General features: G+C 41.9%; 1 protein-coding gene across 6 annotated transcripts in view; it reads left to right on the forward strand.

Annotated features, from left to right (window-relative positions):
- CHD9 (chromodomain helicase DNA binding protein 9) overlaps nt 1-22037 on the forward strand; it is a 214656-nt gene that overhangs the window by 143351 nt on the left and 49268 nt on the right. For all 6 annotated transcript variants that reach the window (XM_019505708.1, XM_019505710.1, XM_019505711.1 and 3 more), the window contains 6 exons: nt 1223-1366; nt 3125-3380; nt 7073-7283; nt 11571-11766; nt 16632-16799; nt 17739-17918. In XM_019505708.1, the coding sequence (XP_019361253.1) occupies nt 1223-1366; nt 3125-3380; nt 7073-7283; nt 11571-11766; nt 16632-16799; nt 17739-17918 (1155 nt within the window). The remainder of the gene's footprint in view (nt 1-1222; nt 1367-3124; nt 3381-7072; nt 7284-11570; nt 11767-16631; nt 16800-17738; nt 17919-22037) is intronic.

Below are 22037 nucleotides of genomic sequence, written 5' to 3' on the forward strand. Positions count from 1 at the left end.
AAATTTGCAGCCTTTAAAAAAAAAAAAAAAAAAAAGGCAAAATTAATCAATTCTCACTGAACTAAGTTTAAGGGTAGCTGTAGCAATTTGCTTATATGCAAATTATTACAGGTATGTTTATTTTGAGGTCAGTGTTTTCAGATTTGCAATGTGCTCAAGGAAAGTAGGGTCTGACAGTAAGGAGGAGGGAAGAGGGTATAAGGGGGAAGACATCGGGTGGCAGATGGCAAGGAGGCTACCTGACCCCCAGATTTATTTTCCCTGCTGTAGCAGTAGGAGGGGGACAAATTCAAGACAACCTTCCAGTAATTACATTCGATACCTGGAAAATTAAAATGAATTGATAAAATTTCCATATATAGAATCTGATTATTGTGGGGGTTGTCTTATATTCGGGGTTGTTTTATATTCAAGTAAATGGTAGTTGCTCTTTATAACAAAAGCTGGATAATGTTAAAGATGGGCAGGATTTGAGACTGCAAGATGCTGTCAGGAATTTACTACTACTACCTTACCCAAATGAATAGAGGCATTGTAAAATAGAAGGTTTTTGTGGGTGACATCTGTTGTTGGAGCCCTGCATGGTTGAGATTGTTAGACAAGCTTTCAAATACAAGGCATTCTGATGAAGAATCAAGCAGGACATCTGCGTTCTGAAAAATGCCTTGCATTCTAAAGCTTATCTAATTTAATCCTAACTATGTAGTTGGTCCAATGAAAGGTATCACCCACAGAAAACCTACCTTGTCTTTCATATAATTCCTAGATCATCATAGCTACAACATCAGTCCAACATTAGATACATTGTTGGTTTTTTGAGTCTCATAGTCGTGCTTTGCCTTGAAACATTGGGAGTTGCCTGCTGTTGGAAGCAGAATGCCAAAATAAATGTTTCAGTTTTGTAATCTGGTATTCCAATTTCTGTTTTACATTTATCCATAACATTTGAGTGGGATATGAAAATATTATACAGCGAAAGAGAGAAATAAATTGTATACTTCTGTATAGCCAAGAAATAGCAAGACATGTTACATTTAGAGAAATTCTGACTTAAATTGTGTTTATTGATGGCCTTTATTTTGTTTGTAAACCATTGTATCTATAGTGCCTACATACTGAATTGATTAGATGTTAGTACTTAAAAAACAAACAAGCCAGAAAAACAACTTTTTTTGTGAAACGTGTGTATACAATTTCATGTGATATCTGTGTCTATATGTAGGAGCACAAAGTGCTGCTGACAGGCACACCGCTGCAGAACACAGTTGAAGAATTATTTAGCCTCCTTCATTTTCTTGAACCTTTGCGTTTTCCTGCTGAATCTACATTCATGCAGGAATTTGGGGATCTTAAAACAGAGGAGCAGGTACTATATATGAATTGTTACTTAGCGTCTCAGTTGTAAAATGATAAGAATGAACAGTTTGGGAGGTTATTTTTGTTCTTTTTGTTACTGCTGTGAGTGGGTCATATTTAATTCCTTTTTGGGTGTCACTGTTCTTTCAATTATTTTCAAAATAATGTGGGTGACTAATCCTTTGTACTGTAGGTTCTTTTCTTTTGGCAATCACATACCTACCCTTCAGGGTAGGTGTAATTTTTCTAAAGCATAATGATGATACAGTGTTGTGTATATGAAATAGTGGTGCACTGCTAAAGATTTTTTGGGCCCATGCCAATGGCCAATTATTAATGAGCCATGTCAGCTGATACTGAGCTGATTGCTGATATGGAAGCCTGGCAGCTTGGAGAGCAATGTCTGGCTGGTAAATCTGTTAGGGGGAGGGAGGAGGTGGAGGGGTGCAGATCGAGGCCCCCACAGTGAGGGAGGGAGTGGGGCCAGGGCAGGGAGGGATGGAGCCATGAGCGGGTCGTCTGGGGAGGATGGGAGGCTCCCACCACTGCACATACCTCTGGGGGAGGCATCGGGGGTACATGCCCCCCGGACCTGTGTTTGGGGCGAGGGTGGGTTGCTGATGTGTGCTGGGGCTAGGGGCAGCACCCGGCTGTTCCCAGCATAGGGGTTGGCCTGGGGCTGTGCTTGGGGTGGGCAGCAGTCGTGTTGGGAGGGAGGATCACAGGGGGCCTAGAGCCATCTCAAAATTTTCTGTAGCCCCCCTCCCACCGCTGCTGCCACCTGCCCTTAGTGCAGCCCTAGCCCAACCCCCCTGCTGGAAAGAGCCGGGTGCCGCCTTTAGCCCCAGCCCACAGCAGCCGCCCATCCTCGCCCTTCATACAGAACTGAGGGGCCATGCCTCCCCCAGGCATGTGCACAGCGATGAGAGCCATCCTGCCCTTCCCGTGCCCCCCACATGAACCACTTACAGCTCCCTCCCATGAGCTGCTGCGGCTGGGCAGCACCAGCCCCACTCCCTCCCTCACCATGGGAGCCTTGATCTGCCTCCCCATGCCCTTTCTCTCCCACAGACTTACTGGCCTGATGCTTCTTTCCAAGCTACCAGGCTGCACTCCTGGCCGTGTGCATGCTGTAGCTGTGCCCGTGCACACAGCATTTATGGGCAACATTATTGGCCACTTCAGGCAAAAAAAAAGCCGATTGCCGATGATGTCAATTTTCCTTTTATTGGTGCCAATACGATATGGACCAGTGTGTTGGTGCACCTCCTAATATGAAATCATTCTTTCAAATGATTAAGGTGAGAGACTCTGCTTGGCATTCCAAACATACAGTATTTGAAATGAAATATAACCTGTCGAAGAAAATCTCTCAAGTATTTTTGTTTCAAATCCTTTATATTTTAATTAGTATTATAGTGTACATGGTAATTATATGCTTTTAATTATTAAATTCTCAGAATTGTAATTGATGTTAGATAATTATTTTTTTCTTATTGCATAAAAAGCTTTATGTATATGGCGAGTAAAAGAGTGATCAAAGTTCTCTTTTCCTAAAGCTGGGTTCTTCACTACCAAAAAGCTTCCTTTTTTTTCAGTGCACCTTAAAAATAATTGTGGTAATTTGTGTCAAAAAGCAAGAATATATCCCTTCCAGGGAAATATTTCATGTAAATATGGCAAAGCGGTGATATAGAAGCTAAAACGTTAAATTAAGCTACTTTGCTACCTTTTTATGTATTCCTGTTCATCTTTAAATTTTATTCAGGTGCAGAAACTACAAGCTATTCTGAAACCAATGATGCTGAGACGTTTAAAAGAAGATGTAGAGAAAAAGTTGGCACCCAAGGAAGAAACTATAATTGAAGTAGAACTAACTAATATCCAGAAGAAATATTATCGTGCAATTTTGGAGAAGAATTTTGCTTTTTTGTCTAAAGGAGCAGGCCAAGCTAACGTACCTAATCTAGTTAACACTATGATGGAACTCAGAAAGTGCTGCAATCATCCTTATCTCATCAAAGGTAATATGATTATAAAATACTCAAAGCCTCTTAAAACAAAATTGAAAATCTCAGTCCAATTTTATTTCAAATTTTTCCCGTTTTGTTCAGAATTGTAGGGTTTGGTATTTCTTGAAAAGTATCCTGATTAAATTTTAAAACAAACTTATGTCCATTTTCTGTGTCTATATGTATGTGTATATATGTGTGCATAGAGAAAATGATTTGAGAAAATTCCGTTTAACAAGGTCTGAAATATGAACAAGCGTGTGTGTGTATGTGTATGTATGCTTGTTCATATTTCAGACCATGTTAAATGAAAAATCGTTTTCTTGAGGGGGGGGTGTTGGAGTAATTTTTTTTTTCCAGAGTAGGATTCTGATTTGAAAATGTTACATCTCTTTCAATCTCTCCATAATCAGGAAGTCTGGATCTTTAACAGTGAAATTCCTGTAGCTATTGAAAACAAATATGTAATGTAGCTTAATATTAATTTATTTTCTTCTGTTCATAGATCCCTTGAATTCATTATTTTTCTCTACTTGTAAGAAAAATACAGTTGGAGCCAGATCCTCTTCTACAGACTAGATATCTAAATGACAAAGGGTGGTTGTTAAACATCTAAGTCTCCAAGCTGTTTAGAGAGTTAACATGTCAGGAATGTCAAGTTCCTGAAACACTTTTAAGGCATCTACTCTTGTAACATGTCTTCATCTTAGCCATAAACATGTAAATCACAAAAAAGCAGTGAGGAAGAGGAGGAGAATTCATTCACCTTTTGCTTGAATAGGATGTTGATTGCAGCACTCACCAAGGAAGAGAGAGATCTGGGTTCTAGGCTTGCTCAGCCTAAGCAGAGGTTTGAATTGGTCTCACTCATTAAGAAAGTGGCATTACCACCAGGTTATATGCTTAAGCAGGACTCAGGGCATCTTGCTGGGGTGATCTGACCCCCCACAGACTTCCTGCCCCTTGGGCAGGGAGCTGGACCCAATGATCTTGCGAGGTCCCTTCCAGCCCCTGATGTCTATGAAATCCTTCATCCCTACTGAAGCTGGACTGCTAGTTAGAAAGGAATTGAGAGTCCTGGGGACAAAAGGCAAACAAGCAAGAGGGTTGCCTTACTCTGTATTCCAGTGGGGAGGATACCCTAGGTTCTGGTCCCTGTTTCTAATGCTGTGTATGCATTTGCAGTGAACAGTGACTGCAACATGCATATTGCAACAGTATAGTGCAACAGTATGTTGCAACATTGGAAACTGCAGTCAGGCAACCACTTGCTTGTTGTCATAGTTCCATTCCTTCACTGGATAGAAAGTGCTCTCAGCCTTTCTGGATCCAAAGCATGGTTAGGACACTTTCCTGGGTAATCGGGTGTATGGGATCAAAGTGCCTCAGACTGTGTGGTCTGGAACTTAGGTTTCCCTCTTGCTGGGCAAGTACCTTAAACACTAAATTAGTAGATAAGAGGTGGGTGGCTCCTACTGCTCAGTTCAGCTTCTTTCCAGCTGATTTGGATTATGAGATGATAATGGTGCATAATGGGCATCAATGATTGAGACATCTGAGAGGCAGGTATTTGTTCCCATAAACTGCCACTGTTGGCCACTGCCTTCTCAGTGCTGTGTGCCCTGGAGACCCATAATGTTGCCCACTGAGATCCCTCCTCAGAGCCTTAAATGGAATATACTTCTTGAGACCAAATGTTTATATTTTTGAGCAAGCAACCATATAGGTGTAAGCATTTAGTAAAATAGGATTTAGGCCTTTGTGTATTCTTGTGTAACAATTTTACAGCAAGACTAAGGAAAGTGGTATTTTAAATGTTACGTGTGTGTGTGTGTGTGTGTGTGTGTGTGTGTGTGTGTGGCTTTTCAGGGCACCTTTGCAATTCTGGGCTATTCTGGAGGTTCATGTGGCCCTTCACATAGCTTTGTGCCTCCTTGAGTGCCTATAATGGTTCCTCTACATGTGCAGGTAAAGGCACAGTGGGATCTAATGCAGGAGCTACACAATCGTGTGCATAGCAGGACATATGATTTGTTGGATTGTGCATTAGATCCCAGGCTCCCCTTGCACCAGCAAGAAACAAGCTCCTGTTTGGGAACCCTCTCAGTTGAGGGACTCCCAACCGTGGGGGCACCCCATGCACTCCCCAGAGCTGGGGGATTGCAACTGCCATGATCCCCTGAACCTTGAGAGTGTGTGGGAGATTGCACCCATGCTCTGCAGGTAGGTCCAGCACTAGGAAGCATATTGTGGGGACCCAACCTCCACACCTGCGAGCTGGATCCTGGCAGCTGGGGGTTGCTGCTGGCACCCCGAGTCAGCATCTGCTAAAGCTAAGTCCCCTTAATTGTGGGACTCCCAGTCCCAGTGGGGCTTGGTGCACCCCTGCAGCTGGGAGCCTTGTCAGCTGATGGGTCTCCCAGCTACACAGGCAAACTAAAGCTCAGTAGCAACCAGCTATCAAGTTAGTACAAATTTTTCATGGTCAACTTTATAGCTGGTTGGAGATGTTTATGGTGTGATTAGCTACTTTGTGTATGTAGCAGGTCTCAGGGTATTTTGCAATTAACCAGTTAACTGCATAATATCTATAATGTGTAGAAGGCCTAAGTATCATCAACCTCACCTAGATTTCTGTATTCTTAAAGATGCTGTTCCATGCCTGATGCACCACAACAGTATATAGAGCCCACCTGGGCACAGCAATGCTTCCCAAGGTCTCTATAAAATTCCTTCTGTGGGCCAAATTCTGCTTTTATTCATAGCTGCGCAACATGATCAGTAATTGTGGAAAAAAAGAACCTGGCTCTAAAAAGAAAAACCAATTAATGGGTGAAATAGAGTTGAATAGCTAGCCTGACTGTGTTATTTAGGGGGGTGTGAAACGGGCCCTGTTCGATTTGGATTCAGATTTGGCCTGTATTGGGGGCAGTGATTCGATTAATTGATTCGGATCATTGTCCCTGATTCAATTTGGCCGAATCTGAATCTGAAGATTCAATGCTGATTCAGAAAATCAGCGGTTCAGACATAGACAAAGCTTTAATGTTTTTTCAACATGCCTCAAAGTACTAGGCATAGCTGTGTCCCACAGGAGTGTCGGGGGGGGCACTTCTGGGTCTGCCAGGGAGTGTGCTGGGCCCCCCCCCATGCCCACCTGGCTTGGCGATAGGACACGGGGGTATCCTGGGTGCCCCCCCAAGACCCAGGAGGCACCAGTCACCAAGCTAGGGAGACATGGGACAGGGGGCCCTAGCACACACCCCGGTGGACCTGGAAGTGGACCGGAAGTGCTTCTGGTCCATTTCTGGGTCTGTTGCTGAGCACGCTTGGGAGCCCCCCATGCTTCTGTGGGACACTCCATGCATCCCAGCATCACAGCACTCACGAGCCGCCTGCTACCTACAGGTAGGTAGAAAAAAACATTTAAAGCTGTGTTTGTGTCCTAATCTCTCCAAATTGATTCGGAGGGTTCCAGTTTGATTCCGAGAGATTAAAGGGTCCTCTGTTTCAATTCAGTTTTGGCTACCAAATCGGGCCGAATCTCCACCAAATCGAATCAGGGACCAAAGCTTCGCACATCCCTATTATTCAGTATTTTGTATTGGACGGGGGGAGGGAGAGATTGAATTAAAAGCATACCTACAGTTAAAAAAAAAAAAAAAAAATCTTTTGAGACTAATACTGTATATATTTTGTGACAGGTGCTGAAGAGAAAATCCTTGGGGAGTTTAGAGAGACGTATAGTCCAACTGCACCTGACTTCCACCTACAAGCAATGATCCACTCTGCTGGTAAATTGGTTCTCATTGATAAACTTCTTCCAAAAATGAAAGCAGGAGGCCATAAGGTGCTTATCTTCTCTCAGATGGTTCGCTGCCTTGACATTCTGGAGGACTATCTTATACATAAGAGGTAGGAGGTTCCATAAGTTATGATTACAGTATGTTGTTCTTTTGAATAGTACCCAGGATACCTTATCATAATATACCAAGGATAAAAATAGTGAATTTGGTAGTTTTTTTCCATAGCCTGCAGTATATATCTTTTTTCAACTTTGGCAAATGCATCATTCTTTAATGTATTAATATGCATTTTAAATGAGTAAACTTCATAATATTGTGCTAGGTTTTTGGCTGTAGCCATGTTGGTGTAAGGATGTAGGCAGGCAAGATTCTTTGGGTAGCTTTGATATCTTTTATTAGAGCAACTGAGTAGTTGGAAAGTTCTTTGCAAGCTTTTGTGTGCAATCACCCTTCTTCAGGCATAGGAAGTCTCTGCTGTTCTGAGACTCCAAGGAATGAAAGAAGCTAGAAGTGTAACAGGATGTCAGTGAGAGCGTAAATAGGTGTAAATTAGGAAAATAAAAAGGTAGAGCAGGGAAGGGAAGGGGAAAAAGCAGGGGGGAAAAAATTAAGTGATTAAGGGAGACTACAGTAGTAGTAATTCAGGGTAGGTTTTTCATATCTAATGCTGAATGAATACAATTATTATCAAGTGCTTATACTAAGATCATGTTTCATCTGTGGTTTTTTAATAATTATTTATGCATTATTACATTCAAAGAAAAATAAGACATGGATGTTGCCTATTACTTAGCAGTGAAGTAGTTGCTAATATACAGGTAAATTGAACAATGACATTTTTCAAATTGCTTGCATTTTGTATGTTGTTTTTTCTAACATACTATGCAAAAGTCAAGGAAATAAATGTTGGCACATATATAAATATTTCAGTGTAAGATGTTTATCTCTGCTGTAGCAACATTTAAAAAATGTATAAACTGGGAAACAGTAATATGGACTGGCTCATTTGTGTATTTAGGGGTACGGGGGTTTTGGAGGGTTTTTTTAAAAATTATTATTAGGATAGCATGGAACACTCTTTGTTTCCCAGAAACATGGCTTCTCTCCTGTACTTCAGTTTAACTAGAATATTTTAATAGGTTTAAAGTCAAAAGTATTATATAAATTGGGAATTTTATGTTCATGTAAAATTGTAGCAAAGAAATATTTAAAATAAAAATAGTGCAACAGTGACTGTATGTTGGACACCAGTAACAGTACAAATGGAAATATGGTACTTTTACTGATTTTTTTTTTTTTATTTTTTTAACTTCTATTCTAAAAGCATTGGAAAGGATACTTTAGGGAAGGCAACTGAAAACATTCTTTATTATTGTATACCCTTCTCTTAATTACTTTTCCTGCGACATCCTTTTCATGTATATTAATCCTTATAGATTACCCCCACTGAAAGCCAAACCAGTATAAGATGCACAATTTTCATTCAAAGAACACCAAGCATGTGAATTGCCTTCTATATTCTTCACTCCTGAATTTGGTCTAGATTCTAGACTTTTGTGGGATATGTGCCTGCTGAGTCGAGATTGAATGTGACCAAAATAGAATGTAATAGTCAGTAGTATTTTTTCCTTTGTGAAAGAAATATTACTAAATTAAGTTTCATCAGGGCACTCAGCATTGACACTTCGGATCAGGCAGAAATAGTTTTAATTTCAGTTGCACAGCATATTAAAAGAGCCTGGTTCTGGTCATTTACCAGGTTTAAAGATCATAATGCTTTTGTTATAAGTAGAGTTGCTCCTGATTCATGTTAGTATAAGGTCAGAATTATGCTGTATGGCCCCAGTTCAGCAGATCTCATCTGCTTAACTTTTAATTTGAAGTCCCTAAATAATCCCATTGACTCTAGTGCAGCTCCTCACATATTTAAAATTATCTGATTAAGTACTGTTCTGAATCAAGGCATGAAATTGCCGACCTGATCCAAAGTCAGCTGAAGTCATTAGGGGGTTTTCTATCAATTCTGATGAGACTTGAATTAAGCTAATAAAAAGAACGGTCATGTGAACATATAAAAACACTTAAATGGCTCATTTTTTACAAGTCTTGAAGAATTCAGTATTAGACACTGACAGTTTTAGTTATTTATACTCATTTTTACTTTTTGGTATTGTTTAAAATCCTATCTAAAGAAAATGTTTGACTGTGTATTTGTTTTCCCAGATACAAATAATACATAAACTAATGAATCTTTATGAATATGTAGAATCTTCTGCTGAAAGCCACAAAGTATAAACTTGCTTGATATTACTCTTTGATTAGAATTGTTGGTACATGACATAACGCATACATGGCTGCCTGCCAAAATGCCTGCGAGCCTGTGAATTATCTGCTGTGCCATTTTATGCTTGATTAGAAGGAAAAACAAGCTTGGGAAGCTTTCAGCTAACAAATGTAAATTTTACATCTTACCCCTTTTTCCCACATGTAGGGGTTTTGTTCTTGTTTGGAGGTGGGGGAAGGAATCATCTTGTTTTAGATTTAGCTGTTCCAACATTTGCACAAGATTTGGTTTTAATGTTAAGTTAGGAAAGGAATGACAGTTGACTTACAGATTTTTAGGTTTGTCAGCTTTTCCTAAAAATATTTGGATGGTAGCCACAATTATTCATTTTTCTTGAATTTTGCTTTGGCTTGATGAATGCTTATGTGGCTTGTCCTCTGGCAGCTAATTAAATATTGCGTTTTACTGATTACTCATTACCCCTAATGTAATTGACATACAATAAGAAACCAAAGCATTCTATACTTTCTCTGTGTACACAATAAATGATCAAAGAGTAGCATGTTATCTTGGAATTTTTGTGCATAGTTCTTTGAAAAATCAGTGTTCGGCAAGAGTCAAAAAGCAAATAGAATGTTAGGAATTAAGAAAGGGACTGAAAACAAAATAGAAAATGTCTTTATGCCACCATGTGAATCATTGGTCCTCTCACATCTTGAATCCTGTGTATAATTCTAGTTGTCCCACCTCCACCTTACTAGAATTTAGAAAAGCTATATAGAAGGGGTAAGCAAAGATGATCAGGGATGTGGAGAGATTTCCAAATAAGGAAGGATTAAATAGACTAGGACTTTTCATTTTAGAGAAGAAAGCAAGTGGTAGGAGATAGGATTATAGGTCTGTAAAACAGGGAATGGTTATGGAAAGTAAATAAGGATTTACTGTTTACCAGCTCTCACATACCAGAGAATTATTAGGAAGCAGGTCTGTGTAATTTAACTTACAGAATTCATTACCACAACTTGCTTGTAAAGGACAGCTCTTTACCCAGATTCTAAAGAGAATAGGCAAATTCATTCAGAGTAGATCCATGTATTAAACACAGCAATAGGTCTGCAACCTCCAATTCAGGACTCCTTAGGCCCCTAAATCAGTGCTTCCCGAACTTTTCCTCAGCATGACCCCACTTATGGCCCTATTTCCTTCAGCATGGCCCCTGACTCCAAACCCACAGCCCCCACCCCCGCAACATCCACTGATGTTGCAGCCCCATTTGGGGTTGCAACCCACAGTTTGGGAACTGCTGCCCTAAATGCTGGAAATTGTAGGGGAAGAGGGGAAAGGGGCAGATTTTCTTGTTAGCATCTAGTATTTTCCCTTTAGTGTCTTCTCTATACCATCTGAGACACAGGATACTGGACTACATGGCCCTGTAATTTAACCTAGTATGATATCTCTTATGTTCTTAAATTTGTAATTTTTAACTAAACCTTTTGTGGACTTTTTGACACAATGAAACACCACAGCAATTCATATTCCTGTTATGTGTGATCATATATTATGATTTCTTCTCAACTTTTAAAGTTTAAAGCAACTTAGTATAAAGTAGAATTGTCAAACTCATCTGGCCCTACAAGCTGGATGAGTGGTGCAGGATCAGCCCACAGACCCCTACTTTCATGCATGATCCAAAGCATATGGCACCCGCTCAGGCCATGCCGGGACAGTGGGCCAAGTGAACGCCTCGTGCAGCACAGCCTCGGACTACACCACAGTGTGCGGTGCAACCCAGGACCAGTCACAGAAAGTACCACAGGTGGCACAACTCAGGCAAGTTTGAGAGAGCATCATGAGTCCAGCACAGTGTATGGGTTGGTAGAGCAACACTGGTGGCCAGATTGTGGGAATTGTCAGAGCTGCGTTTAAGTACTTTTCAAAATGTAAACTTCATCCCAGTTGCTGGTTATATTCATCAAGAGTAAACAGAAAACAAAGGTTTTTTTTCATATAATAAATACTTAAGCAGCATTGCTTTTATCATTCTTATTTTTATAAATATAGATTTTTTGTAATAGGCTTTTTATTTGTTTGTTTTTGTTTTATGCTTCCTAGATACTTATATGAACGAATAGATGGAAGAGTAAGAGGGAATCTGAGGCAAGCTGCTATCGATCGATTTAGCAAACCAGACTCTGATCGGTTCGTGTTCCTTCTGTGTACCAGAGCTGGTGGACTGGGCATTAATTTGACTGCAGCTGATACATGTATTATTTTTGATTCTGACTGGAATCCTCAGAATGATCTGCAGGTAAATTAATTTGAGATAAAATGTATAAAACATAAGAAAGCAGAGATAATCAGAATAAACTTGGACATTTTGTTATATATAGTTCTGAAATACTGAATCTTTTTTAACTTACATTTTGCAGTTTTTATGAAGTTTTCATATATGTATCTATATATTTATTATAGATGCCCATATATAGGTATATTAGAGAGCTCTTGTCACCAAATGAAAACATACTGTACATTTCACTAATAATGAAGAATACAGCTAAAAAAAATAATGCAGTAATAATAAGTAAATAAGCTGGGCTTTCCCTTTCACTATCACAACTATACTTTTTCATTATGCTTTTCAAAGTTGCCTTAAAAACCTAGAGAATTTGAAATATTCTAGAAGTTTCTTTTTACATTTACCTGTCACTTCTCAAAAATGTTTGTCCATTCTTCCCCAAGTTGTTTTAATTAAAGCTGTCTCTTGCTTAAATCATAATATAGAAGCACATAAGGTGCTGCAAAGGTAAATGCTGTACAAGAGATTACAAAATGCTCACTCAAAGTTGTGAAGGTATCACAAAATTCAGGTTATAGTTTTTTATACACTAATTACTTAAATAAACTGTGATGAATTGCTCTGGGTTGGCAATAGCAGAGTAAGTTGGAAAATTTGGTCCTGTGTTTAGTAATAAGCAGGAATCTGGGTTTTCTGCTTCCTGAGGGAAAAACATGGATTTTCCCCTTTAAATGGAGAAAAATGCAGGATACCACAGGTTTCCCCTTGCAGGCTGGCAGCGTTCTAGTCTTCAAGGAGCTGCTTGGGTTGGGGGGAGTGGGTGGTGGGTGATTGGAGGCAGGGGGTGCCACATGCATATGCACACACACACAGCCAAGCAGGGTGGTGGGAGCAGCCCTGGCAGCTGGATACAGGCAAGTCTATGGGCAGGGCGGTTGGAGAGCCAGGGCTTGGGAACCATCAGGGTAGAGGTGTGTGTGTGTGTGTGTGTGTGTGTGTGTGGGGTGGGGATGTGGGGTAGGTTCCTGCTGGTGCTGGGTGAAAGTGTCTGGGCACTAGGACTTTGGTGTGGCAGAGAGGTCTGAGGTGGGGGGTGCTGCAGGTGTTCTCTCCTTTTTCCAGCCTATGCTGCGGCCAGACTCACTCCATGACTGGCAGCGTGAGCCACAGGTGCTGTGCTCCAGCCTAGGCATGATGGAAACCGCCTGGAGCCCCTTGCCCTCCTCCTGCTACCTGCAACATGGCCTAGGCCAGAGACGCACTCGGCTTCATGATGCTGCTGTGGAACCTAGCAGCACTGGTATCATAGTACTTAGGGTCGGAAGGGACCTAAACAGATCATCAGGTCCAACCCCCTGCCCTGGGCAGGAATGGGTGCCGGGATCATATCACCTCAGCCAAATATCTGTCCAGCCACCTCTTGAAGACCCCCAAGGTAGGAGAGAGCACCACCTCCCTTGGGAGTCCATTCCAGAGCCTGGCAGCCCTAACTGTAAAGTAATGACTCTTGATGACCAGCCTGAACCTTCTCTCTAACAATTTGTGGCTGTTAATTGCAGTAACCCGTAGTGGTGCCTGGGAGAGCAGAGCCTCACCCAATTCCCGCTGGTCCCCTCTTGTAAGTTTGTAAATGGCCACCAGATCCCCTCTTAGCCTTCTCTGGTGGAGGCTGAATAGGTTCAGGCCCTATTGTGGTCCTCCCTACTGTGCCATAGCTGCCAGTGGCATGGGGCAGTGTGTGATGCCACTGCCTGTGCTTCCTCATGAGGTGCGCTGTATGCACCTCATGCTGGAAGACATCCCTGGCATGTCCCCACAGACCTCCATCCTGAGAGTCTGCATGGGGCCATGCAAAGCAGGGGTCAGCTGATCTCCCCTTCCAGCAGGGTTGCGGGGGGGTCAAGACCTGCAGGTCAGGAGTGAGGGGCACCAGCAGGGCTGGGGTTGTGGGGGGGCATGGTGTGGAGTTTTGGATTGGGAGTGGAGGGCACTGGCAGGGCCAGGGGGCTGCAGGTTGGGAATGAGGGGCACCGGAATGGCTGGATGGGGCAGAAGACTGGGTCGGGAGTGAGGGGCACTGGCAGGGCTCACAGGGCTATGGGTCAAGAGTGAGGGGCACCTGTGGGGATATGGGGCTGTGGGTTGGAAGTGAGGGGCACCGGCATGGACAGGGAGCCAGCATGATTGAGGCACTGGTAGGGTTCCAAATTGCTTTAAAGTTATAAATATATCAATAAAACATTGTGTTCAACTGATACCTGGATAGATAGATGTAGTGACATTCATTTTAATTGTGGAAAAACATGGATTTTTAATCAGAGAATTGGGGGAGGGGGGTAAATCAGATAATTTTCGATTTTTTAACAGAGAAAACCAGGATCCTTGTGACCAGTATTATTCCTATAGTTCAGGGCTGTCAGACTCACCTTGTTCCCTGGGCCGGATCTGAATCGCAGGGTTCTTTCTGGGCCAGATCCAACCCCGGGTATGCAGCAGCAGCTTCAGCTCCCACCTGGAGCACATGGTGGCATCTCCAAACCAGAGCATGTGATGGCAACAGTGGTTCCAGCTCTCAACTGGAGTACACAGTGGCCACTCCCCCACTGCATGTCCCATGCCAGAGTTGGAGCTGCTGCCACTATGCCCTCTGCCACAGTGGCACCTCCAGCTTTGACTCCAACTCAGGGCAAGCAGTGGGGGCCCGTGGCTGTGGGGGTAGAGTTGTGGTAGTGCAGATACGGGGGGAAGGGTCCAGAGAGCAACAAGGACTGTGTCCACAATTCTGTGGCAGGCCATTCCCTTCAGCCATGTTGGTAGTCTAGCAGGTCAGATGAGTGGCTTCGTTGGCCAGATTCGGCCCATAGGCCGTATGTTTGACATCCCTGCTGTAGTGGTTTCTGAAAGTTATTTCCATCTACCCACAATTAGACCAATTAAAAAAAAAGCAAAATGGCAAAAGGAAAGACACAGACTTTTCATATCTCGGTAGGAGTGAGAAGACTGCAACTAGGATTTGTCATAGTTTTATGTACAGTACTGCATATGAAACAGACTGTGAGTGCAGTTAAGAGTCCAGTTAGTATATAAGGCAGGGATTTTCAGCCAAGGTGCTGCAGCACCATGTGGTGCCTTTAGATGCTTTCAAAGGTGCCAGGCAATTTTAGCACTTTCAGGTATGCAAATATCATTCACATTAAGCCCAGGATTTCAAATAGGAATCTATAGTGTTAAAAATATTCTTCCCTTTTGTGGTCTTTCTGAGACCTTTGCAACAGAACAATTGCTCATTATTTTTCTTTCGCCCCAAAACTAATGAAAGCTGAGACCTGAGGGATGTCTTGTTCCCAACCTTTTAGAAACCCTGGATGGACTCCACTGAGGGGTTTTGAGGAACAACCGAAAGATAAAAACATTAATAATGTAAAACTTAAAGAAAAATGAGAGTTACCCATGTTAGTCTCAAGTCAGGCAGAAGGCAGAGCAAGGTGGCATCTTAAAGACTAAACGTCTTTCTGAAAAACCTTTAGTCTCTAAAGTGCCACTTTGCCCTGCCTAAGGCAGGGGTGGGCAAAATGTCGGATCTGGCCAGCAGGCAGACTCCACTTCCCAGCAGCCCCTGCCCATGTGGCTGGGGGTGGTTTCCATGGAGACACCAGCAAAAGCTGTACTATGATAGTGCACAGGCTGGGGTTTCCATGGAGACCGGCCCCAGCAGCGTGTAGCAGGGCACAGAGCTGCTCCGGAGCCCAGCTAGGATCTTGCGGTGGTGGCAGTGTGGTCCAGAGCCAAGGAAGAGCTGTGATCAGCAGCCTGCATGCCCCAGGCAGTGACATGTAGGAAGCAGATCATGGCTCTGCCCCAGCTCCTTGCAGTGGTGACAGCGTGGTCCGGAGCTGGGACAGAGCTGCAATCTGCAGCCTGCATGCTTCAGGCAGGGGCGTGCAGGGAGCAGATTGCAGCTCTGTCCTAGCTCTGGACCATGCTGTCACCATCACAAGATCCCAGCTGGGCTCTCAAGCAGCTCCCTGCCCTGCCCTGCACCCTACCAGTAGGGGTGGCACTGGGGAGGGTTTGGAGGGGGACACTATAGCCACTCCAAAATTCTCCATAGCCCCCTGTAGTCACTCCTCCCAGTGGTGCTGCCGCTGCCTGCCCCACCAGGAAGAGGCTGGCGCCTCTGCTGCCTGCCTGCCAGGATTGCTGGAGCCCATTTTTCCACAGAAATCCCGATCCTGTGCTGTCATAATGGGGCTGCTGCTAGGGTCTCCATGGAAACCAGCCCCAGCCACACAGGCAGGAGCTGCTGGGAAATGGAGTCCGTTGGTGGCCAGACTTTGCCCACCTCTAATTTAATGACATAGGAAAATTGGAGGTGGTTATTATATACAAGTAGATAGAAATATAATGAAAAGATAGAGAATTTTCATAACTTATTAAAACCAGAAGTAGTAGAGTTGTTCAGTTTAAGTACTTAAAAAATATTTCAAATGGAAGATTAGCCAGAGAATAGACCAAACTGAAGAAAGGTATTCTGGAATCAGCATAATCTGTAAATTGCTTTTTGGCTACCATTTTATTTGTGTTTTGGAGATATTTGGACTATTGAAAAATCAGTGACTTATTTACAATAATTTATACATGATATCTTTGTTTGATCAACCTCATCTGTGCTCTGCTAACTGATCTTTCCAAAACTATTTCTGACATTCCAAAGGGCTGTTACGTTTTACAGTTTCCATTCAAAAACATGTGAATGGACTTGTTTTCAAGTTGATTTCATCCCTTTATAGCACTTTACAGCACAACACATTTCTTAGACCAAATCTCTTACTCCTAGGAAGAAACCTAGTTTTATTCTTGCTGTTTCTCTTTCAAAGGCCCAAGCACGTTGCCACAGGATTGGTCAGAACAAAGCAGTGAAAGTCTACAGATTGATAACTCGAAACTCATATGAGAGGGAAATGTTTGACAGAGCAAGTCTGAAGTTGGGTTTGGATAAAGCTGTCCTACAGAGCATGAGTGGAAGAGAAAATAGCGTTGGTGGTGTATGTAGACTTTTTGTTTATAGAGTAAAATAACTGCCGTTTTTTTATTACAAAAGTAGTTTAATAAGGCAGTTTTTAAATTAATCTTAACGTTCTTTTTATAATTATTTGCATAGCCATGTGATGTTTCCTTGATGCAGGCAGATGAACTTGAGAACGTATCAACAGCTTAGTCACAGTGTGTTTGACCTTTTGCACAGACTGCTTACTTCCTTTTATCCTCTTAAACTTCAAGAAGAATTTCTTTGAGAGCATATCTGAAAGAAAAATTTCACTTAAAGCGTTATTTTATGAAATAATGTATTATGATACCTTTGTGTTACTGATTATGCCGCATCTTGAATCTAGGTTCCTCGTACTTCATAACGCTTGTAAAATTAACTATAAATTTTAAACACAAATGAAACAAAATCCCTTACTTTATTCCCCTTACACCATGGTATTATTACCTATTGAAGACCTCCACATTCAGATTCTGGTAAACCAAAATTTGGACATTTTTATCAAATTGAATAGGGTTTTTCTTAGAGAAATGTAAGAGGGTGAAAATTTTGCTCCAAATTGTTATAGTCTACCATATTAGTACAATATTTAGCTTTTGTATAGCTTTCACATTAAACATATATTTTTTGATGATTTGATTAAGCTCTTGCTTAGAGCTAATTTTTTCAGAGTCCTTTATCCATCAATGTATTGACTGAAGTCATAGTTCAGGAAGATAGTTATTTGGGCCCGTTTGAAGCTATCACTTGACAGTGATAAATCTAAATACAAATATATGTATCATTTTAATGTTTCTGTAATTATAATATAGAACTGTATCTCTGTCTCATGTAAATGCCAATTTAGAAGCTCAGCTTAGTTATAAAAATGCTGAATATGTGAGTATTTTTTCAAGAATTTCAAAACATTTTTTAAAAGTCATTTTTATCTGTACAGATTCAGCAACTTTCCAAAAAAGAAATAGAAGATCTGCTACGAAGAGGTGCCTATGGTGCTATTATGGATGAAGAAGATGAGGGCTCTAAATTCTGTGAAGAAGATATTGACCAAATTTTGCAACGTCGTACAAAAACTATAACAATTGAATCGGAAGGAAGGGGTTCAACATTTGCTAAAGTACAGTACCATTGCATTCTTTCCCACTTCATCTTGCTAACTTTGTCTTTTAAGAAAGCTCTTATTATTGCATAGGATCAGGATAGTTGGGACAGAGCTAGATAAGCTTTTTAACACAAGACATTCTTTATCTGGTCATTGATGAAGAATGCCATGCATTCAAAAACTTGTCTAACTCCTGGCTGCATAGTTGGTGCAATTAAAGATATCACCCTAAGAGATCTTTGTCTCTTGCATAATTCTTGGATCATCGTGACTAGAACATCACTCTGACTCTAGGATCAGAATGACATTTACATTCTGTTGTTAAAAAAATTTATGGAATTGATATTTTGAAAATATGCTGCCACTTCTGCATGACTATTTCATCTTTTGTGGACATGAATATATAAATTAATATAATTTTACCTGCTTAACATGCCTGTATAACACACACAAATGGCAAAATCTTATTTGTTGTGTGTTCCATTGAGTGAATTATCTATATAAAGTATTCAGAAGTATGTATTTGAGTACCATAATTAAGTATACTTGGGTATTGCTTTAATAAAAAATCTGGGCCTACATACACTTGATGTATAAGACAGCAGTAAATGAGAATACTGTAGTTTTGCTTTATTTTATATATTCATGTGACATTCGTTTAAAGACAAAGAGGCTACAAGTGAAAAATTAATGTGGCTAATAAGCATTGAACTTACAGAATAACAAAATCCAATTTACTTCAGATACTGCTATCTTGGTACGAGTTTGAAAAGCAAAGCAGGTGTAGTTATTTAGGAGAAGAAACAGAGAAATAACATGCAGTAAAACTCCAGAAGAAGGAGAAAGACTAGAACTGGAAAAATACTTAAGTTCTAGTTTCTTACTGTCATTATGGTATTATTCTAGTGCCAAGGAATCTTCATCATGGACTGCACTGCTAGGCCTGAACAAAAATAGAATAAACAATCTTTGTTTTTAGTGATATCATTGTAAACAACTGAAGAATTTCTTGATTGCAAACTGAATATGACATTAGAGAGAGTTAAAAATTTTAACCTAAATGGGTCTCCTGACAATAGCCACTTACTAAAGCAGATGGAAATGAGAGAAGAAAACAAAAGAAGAGGTTGGAAAGAGGGAAACTTGGTATTGCTCAGGCATGCAGAGATAAAGTCAGGAAGGCCAAGCGCAGTTGGAGTTGCAGCTAGCAAGGGATGTGATGGGTAACAAGAAGGGTTTCTACAAGTATGTCAGTAGCCAAGTTTTAAAGTAGACCCAGCTCTCCTGGGCTTCTCTCCCCCTCAGACTGGTTTCCAGGGCATCCTGCCCATGAATTCCCTGAGAGAGTCAAAGTCTGCTTTTCTGAAGTCCAGGGTTCTTACTCTGCTTCTCTCCATCCTTGCTTTCTTTCCTCAGGATCCTGAACTCAATCATTTCATGGTTGCTTCTTCCCAAGTAGCCATCCACTACTACACTCCCCATCATTTCTTTCCTGTTTGTGAGCAGCAGGTCTAGAAAACCAAGGCCCCTAGTTGGCTGCTGCAGCACATGCACAAAGGTGTCCCTAACACTCTCCAAAAACTTCCTGGATTACCTATGCACTGCTGTATTGCCCTCACAGCAGATATCAGGGTGTTTGAAGTTGCCCATGAGAACCAGGGCCCATGATCGGGAAACTTCCACTAACTGTTTGCAGGAAGCCTCATTCACCATATCACCGTTGTCGCTGTCCCTGAGAGATTTTCAACAAGCCTATCTCCAGTTTCATACTGGAGGTCAGAGAATCATATAACTCTTTTACATGAAGTCTAGCTCTTCTCCGCTGCCTGTCGTTCCTGAACAGTTTATGCTCATCCATGACAGTGTTTCAGTTAAGCAAGCTATCCCACCACGTCTCTGTTATTCCAGTCATGTCATAGTTCTGTGACTGCGAGGACTTCCAATCCTTCCTGCTTGTTTCCCAGGCTCTGTGCATTTGTGTAAGGTAACTAGTCAATTGTCCTGATTTCTCAGGATAAATGAGAACACTTCCCCTGTTGCTTCCTCCTGCTTGCTCTTCCTCCAGGTCACCCCCTCTTCTTGATTGTGGAGTGAGTTTCTCTTGAATGTCAGTCCAATGAAAGAAGAATATGGAAACTTAACACTGTAAATATATTTTTATTTATGAAAAGTTCCAAAAATTATGTTTTATATTTAATGCATCTTTTCTTCCTACGCCAGTAATTCTTTCTTGTCAATTTCTGGAATTCAGATATCCCCAAATCTCTAACTTATAGGCTAAATTAAAAATATTAAAATAATTCTTTAAAATATTCTACTTAAATTTAACATTTAAATTTCTGTGAAGTGTTATGGCCTCTTTAAAGTATTCTTATTTTTTCTGTCCTACTAAATTAGTCTCAGAAATGAGAGGCAGCAAATACTTCCTAGGCTCCTTTCACAGCTAAATAGTTCTCTACATTGTATCATTGATTCTCAACCAGGGTGCCACAAAATCCTTTCAAGGGTGATGCAGGGTGCCTGTGGGCTTTAAGGGCTGAGCCAAGCAGCCAGCAGGTGCTTGATTGCGGCGGCCATTCTAGATCTCTGGCTGCCTATATAAATACAGCAGTTTGCTGCTGGCAGGCAGGCAGAAACATCACCTGGCTGCAAGGCTGAGTGCAACATCCTGGAGGTAAGGGCAGGAGCTGTAGGGGATGGTTTGGAGGCTCCTGGTCCTGGGCATGACCTAAAACTGCACCCTGCCGGGAACAGGTAGCCTGGTGCGGCTCCTGGTGGCATGGGAGCCCCCAGGAAATACCAGGCCAGTTACCACCCTGGTGAAGGCAGGTCAGGGCGCCTTAATAACCCCAGCTCCCACAACCAGGTGGGTTACGCCATAGAAGGGCCAAGGAGGACCCAAGTTAGAGAAGGAGCTAGAGGCTCATAGACCTGACTTGAAAAACTCTTGACTGGTCAGTGATGGGGCCGGGACCAAAAGGGCCAAGGACCAACCACGAGGGATGCCGAGAGCTGAGGGCCTGGGGTTTCCAACTGGCCTTGGAAGTGAGGCCAGGGCCTGTGTGGCCAAAGGTCCCAGAGGGGGACCACACCCAAGAAGGGGAACAGTTCAGGGAGCTAGGCAGCCCCAACTGAGGGCAGAATAGTCCACCTGAGTGGAGGGATCCAGTTGGGGTCCAGATTGGAGGATTCTGGAGCCCAGTGTGGAGCCAGTGAGGTTAACATCTGTGGATGCCATCTGTGAGGCTTGGGCTGCAGTGTAGGGGAGGAACAAAGCCATAGATAGCGCCCCTGGCATCAGGGCAAGAATGGGCAGCCTCCTGTCTAATTAAAAACATAATTATATATCATCAAAGCACGGCAAGTGAGGCGGCAGGAGGTTGGCCCAGAAACAGGTGGGTGGGCCAAAAACTGATCATCCCCGAAAAAGCCCCCTGTTACAGTGCCACACAATGTTAGCACTATTAAGTGTGCAAACAGGATTCATGAGATGAAGTCAACAGATGTCAAACAGGAATCCATAGTATTAAAAGCATTCTGACCTATGGTGGTCTTTCTGAATTCTTTGCAACAGAATTGATCTATTATTTTTCTGTAGTAAAACAATGATTGAAAAACAAGAGCTGGAATTTTGTGAGGGGTGCTTTGAGTCTGAGAACTACTGTTTTCTGTAGATTTACCAATGCTATTTTTAAATCTAAAAAGAAGGTGGACTTATAAGCATTTCATTTCTGGTTCAGGTAATATCTTGAGAGATGGTCATGAAAACATTTGCAGCCTTCACATTAATGTTACAGATGCTTGTTACACATTCATCTTACACTAAAATAAAAATGGAGGTCCCGATCTGCAGTGAGCTTCATGCAGGTGTAACTTTGGGTGCCTATACATGTCACAGGGTTTAATCCTCGTTAAATTAAATAGATTTATAACATTTAAACTTGTTTATTTTGGAGTGTTGCATTAGTGTTTGCACGTACTAGGTTTTCAAATGAATTAAGCCGGGTCCCCGGTCAGGGCCACAGGAGAGCAGGACAGTCCTGCACTGCCCCCACCCTGTGCCTTGACCCGCAGCTATGGGAACAGAGAGCCAGCACAAGAAAAAGGCGACAGCAAAAAAAAAAAAAAAAAAAA

The sequence above is a fragment of the Gavialis gangeticus genome, unplaced genomic scaffold (assembly GCF_001723915.1).
Source record: "Gavialis gangeticus isolate Ggan-Ray unplaced genomic scaffold, GavGan_comp1, whole genome shotgun sequence".
Classification (NCBI taxonomy): domain Eukaryota; kingdom Metazoa; phylum Chordata; order Crocodylia; family Gavialidae; genus Gavialis; species Gavialis gangeticus.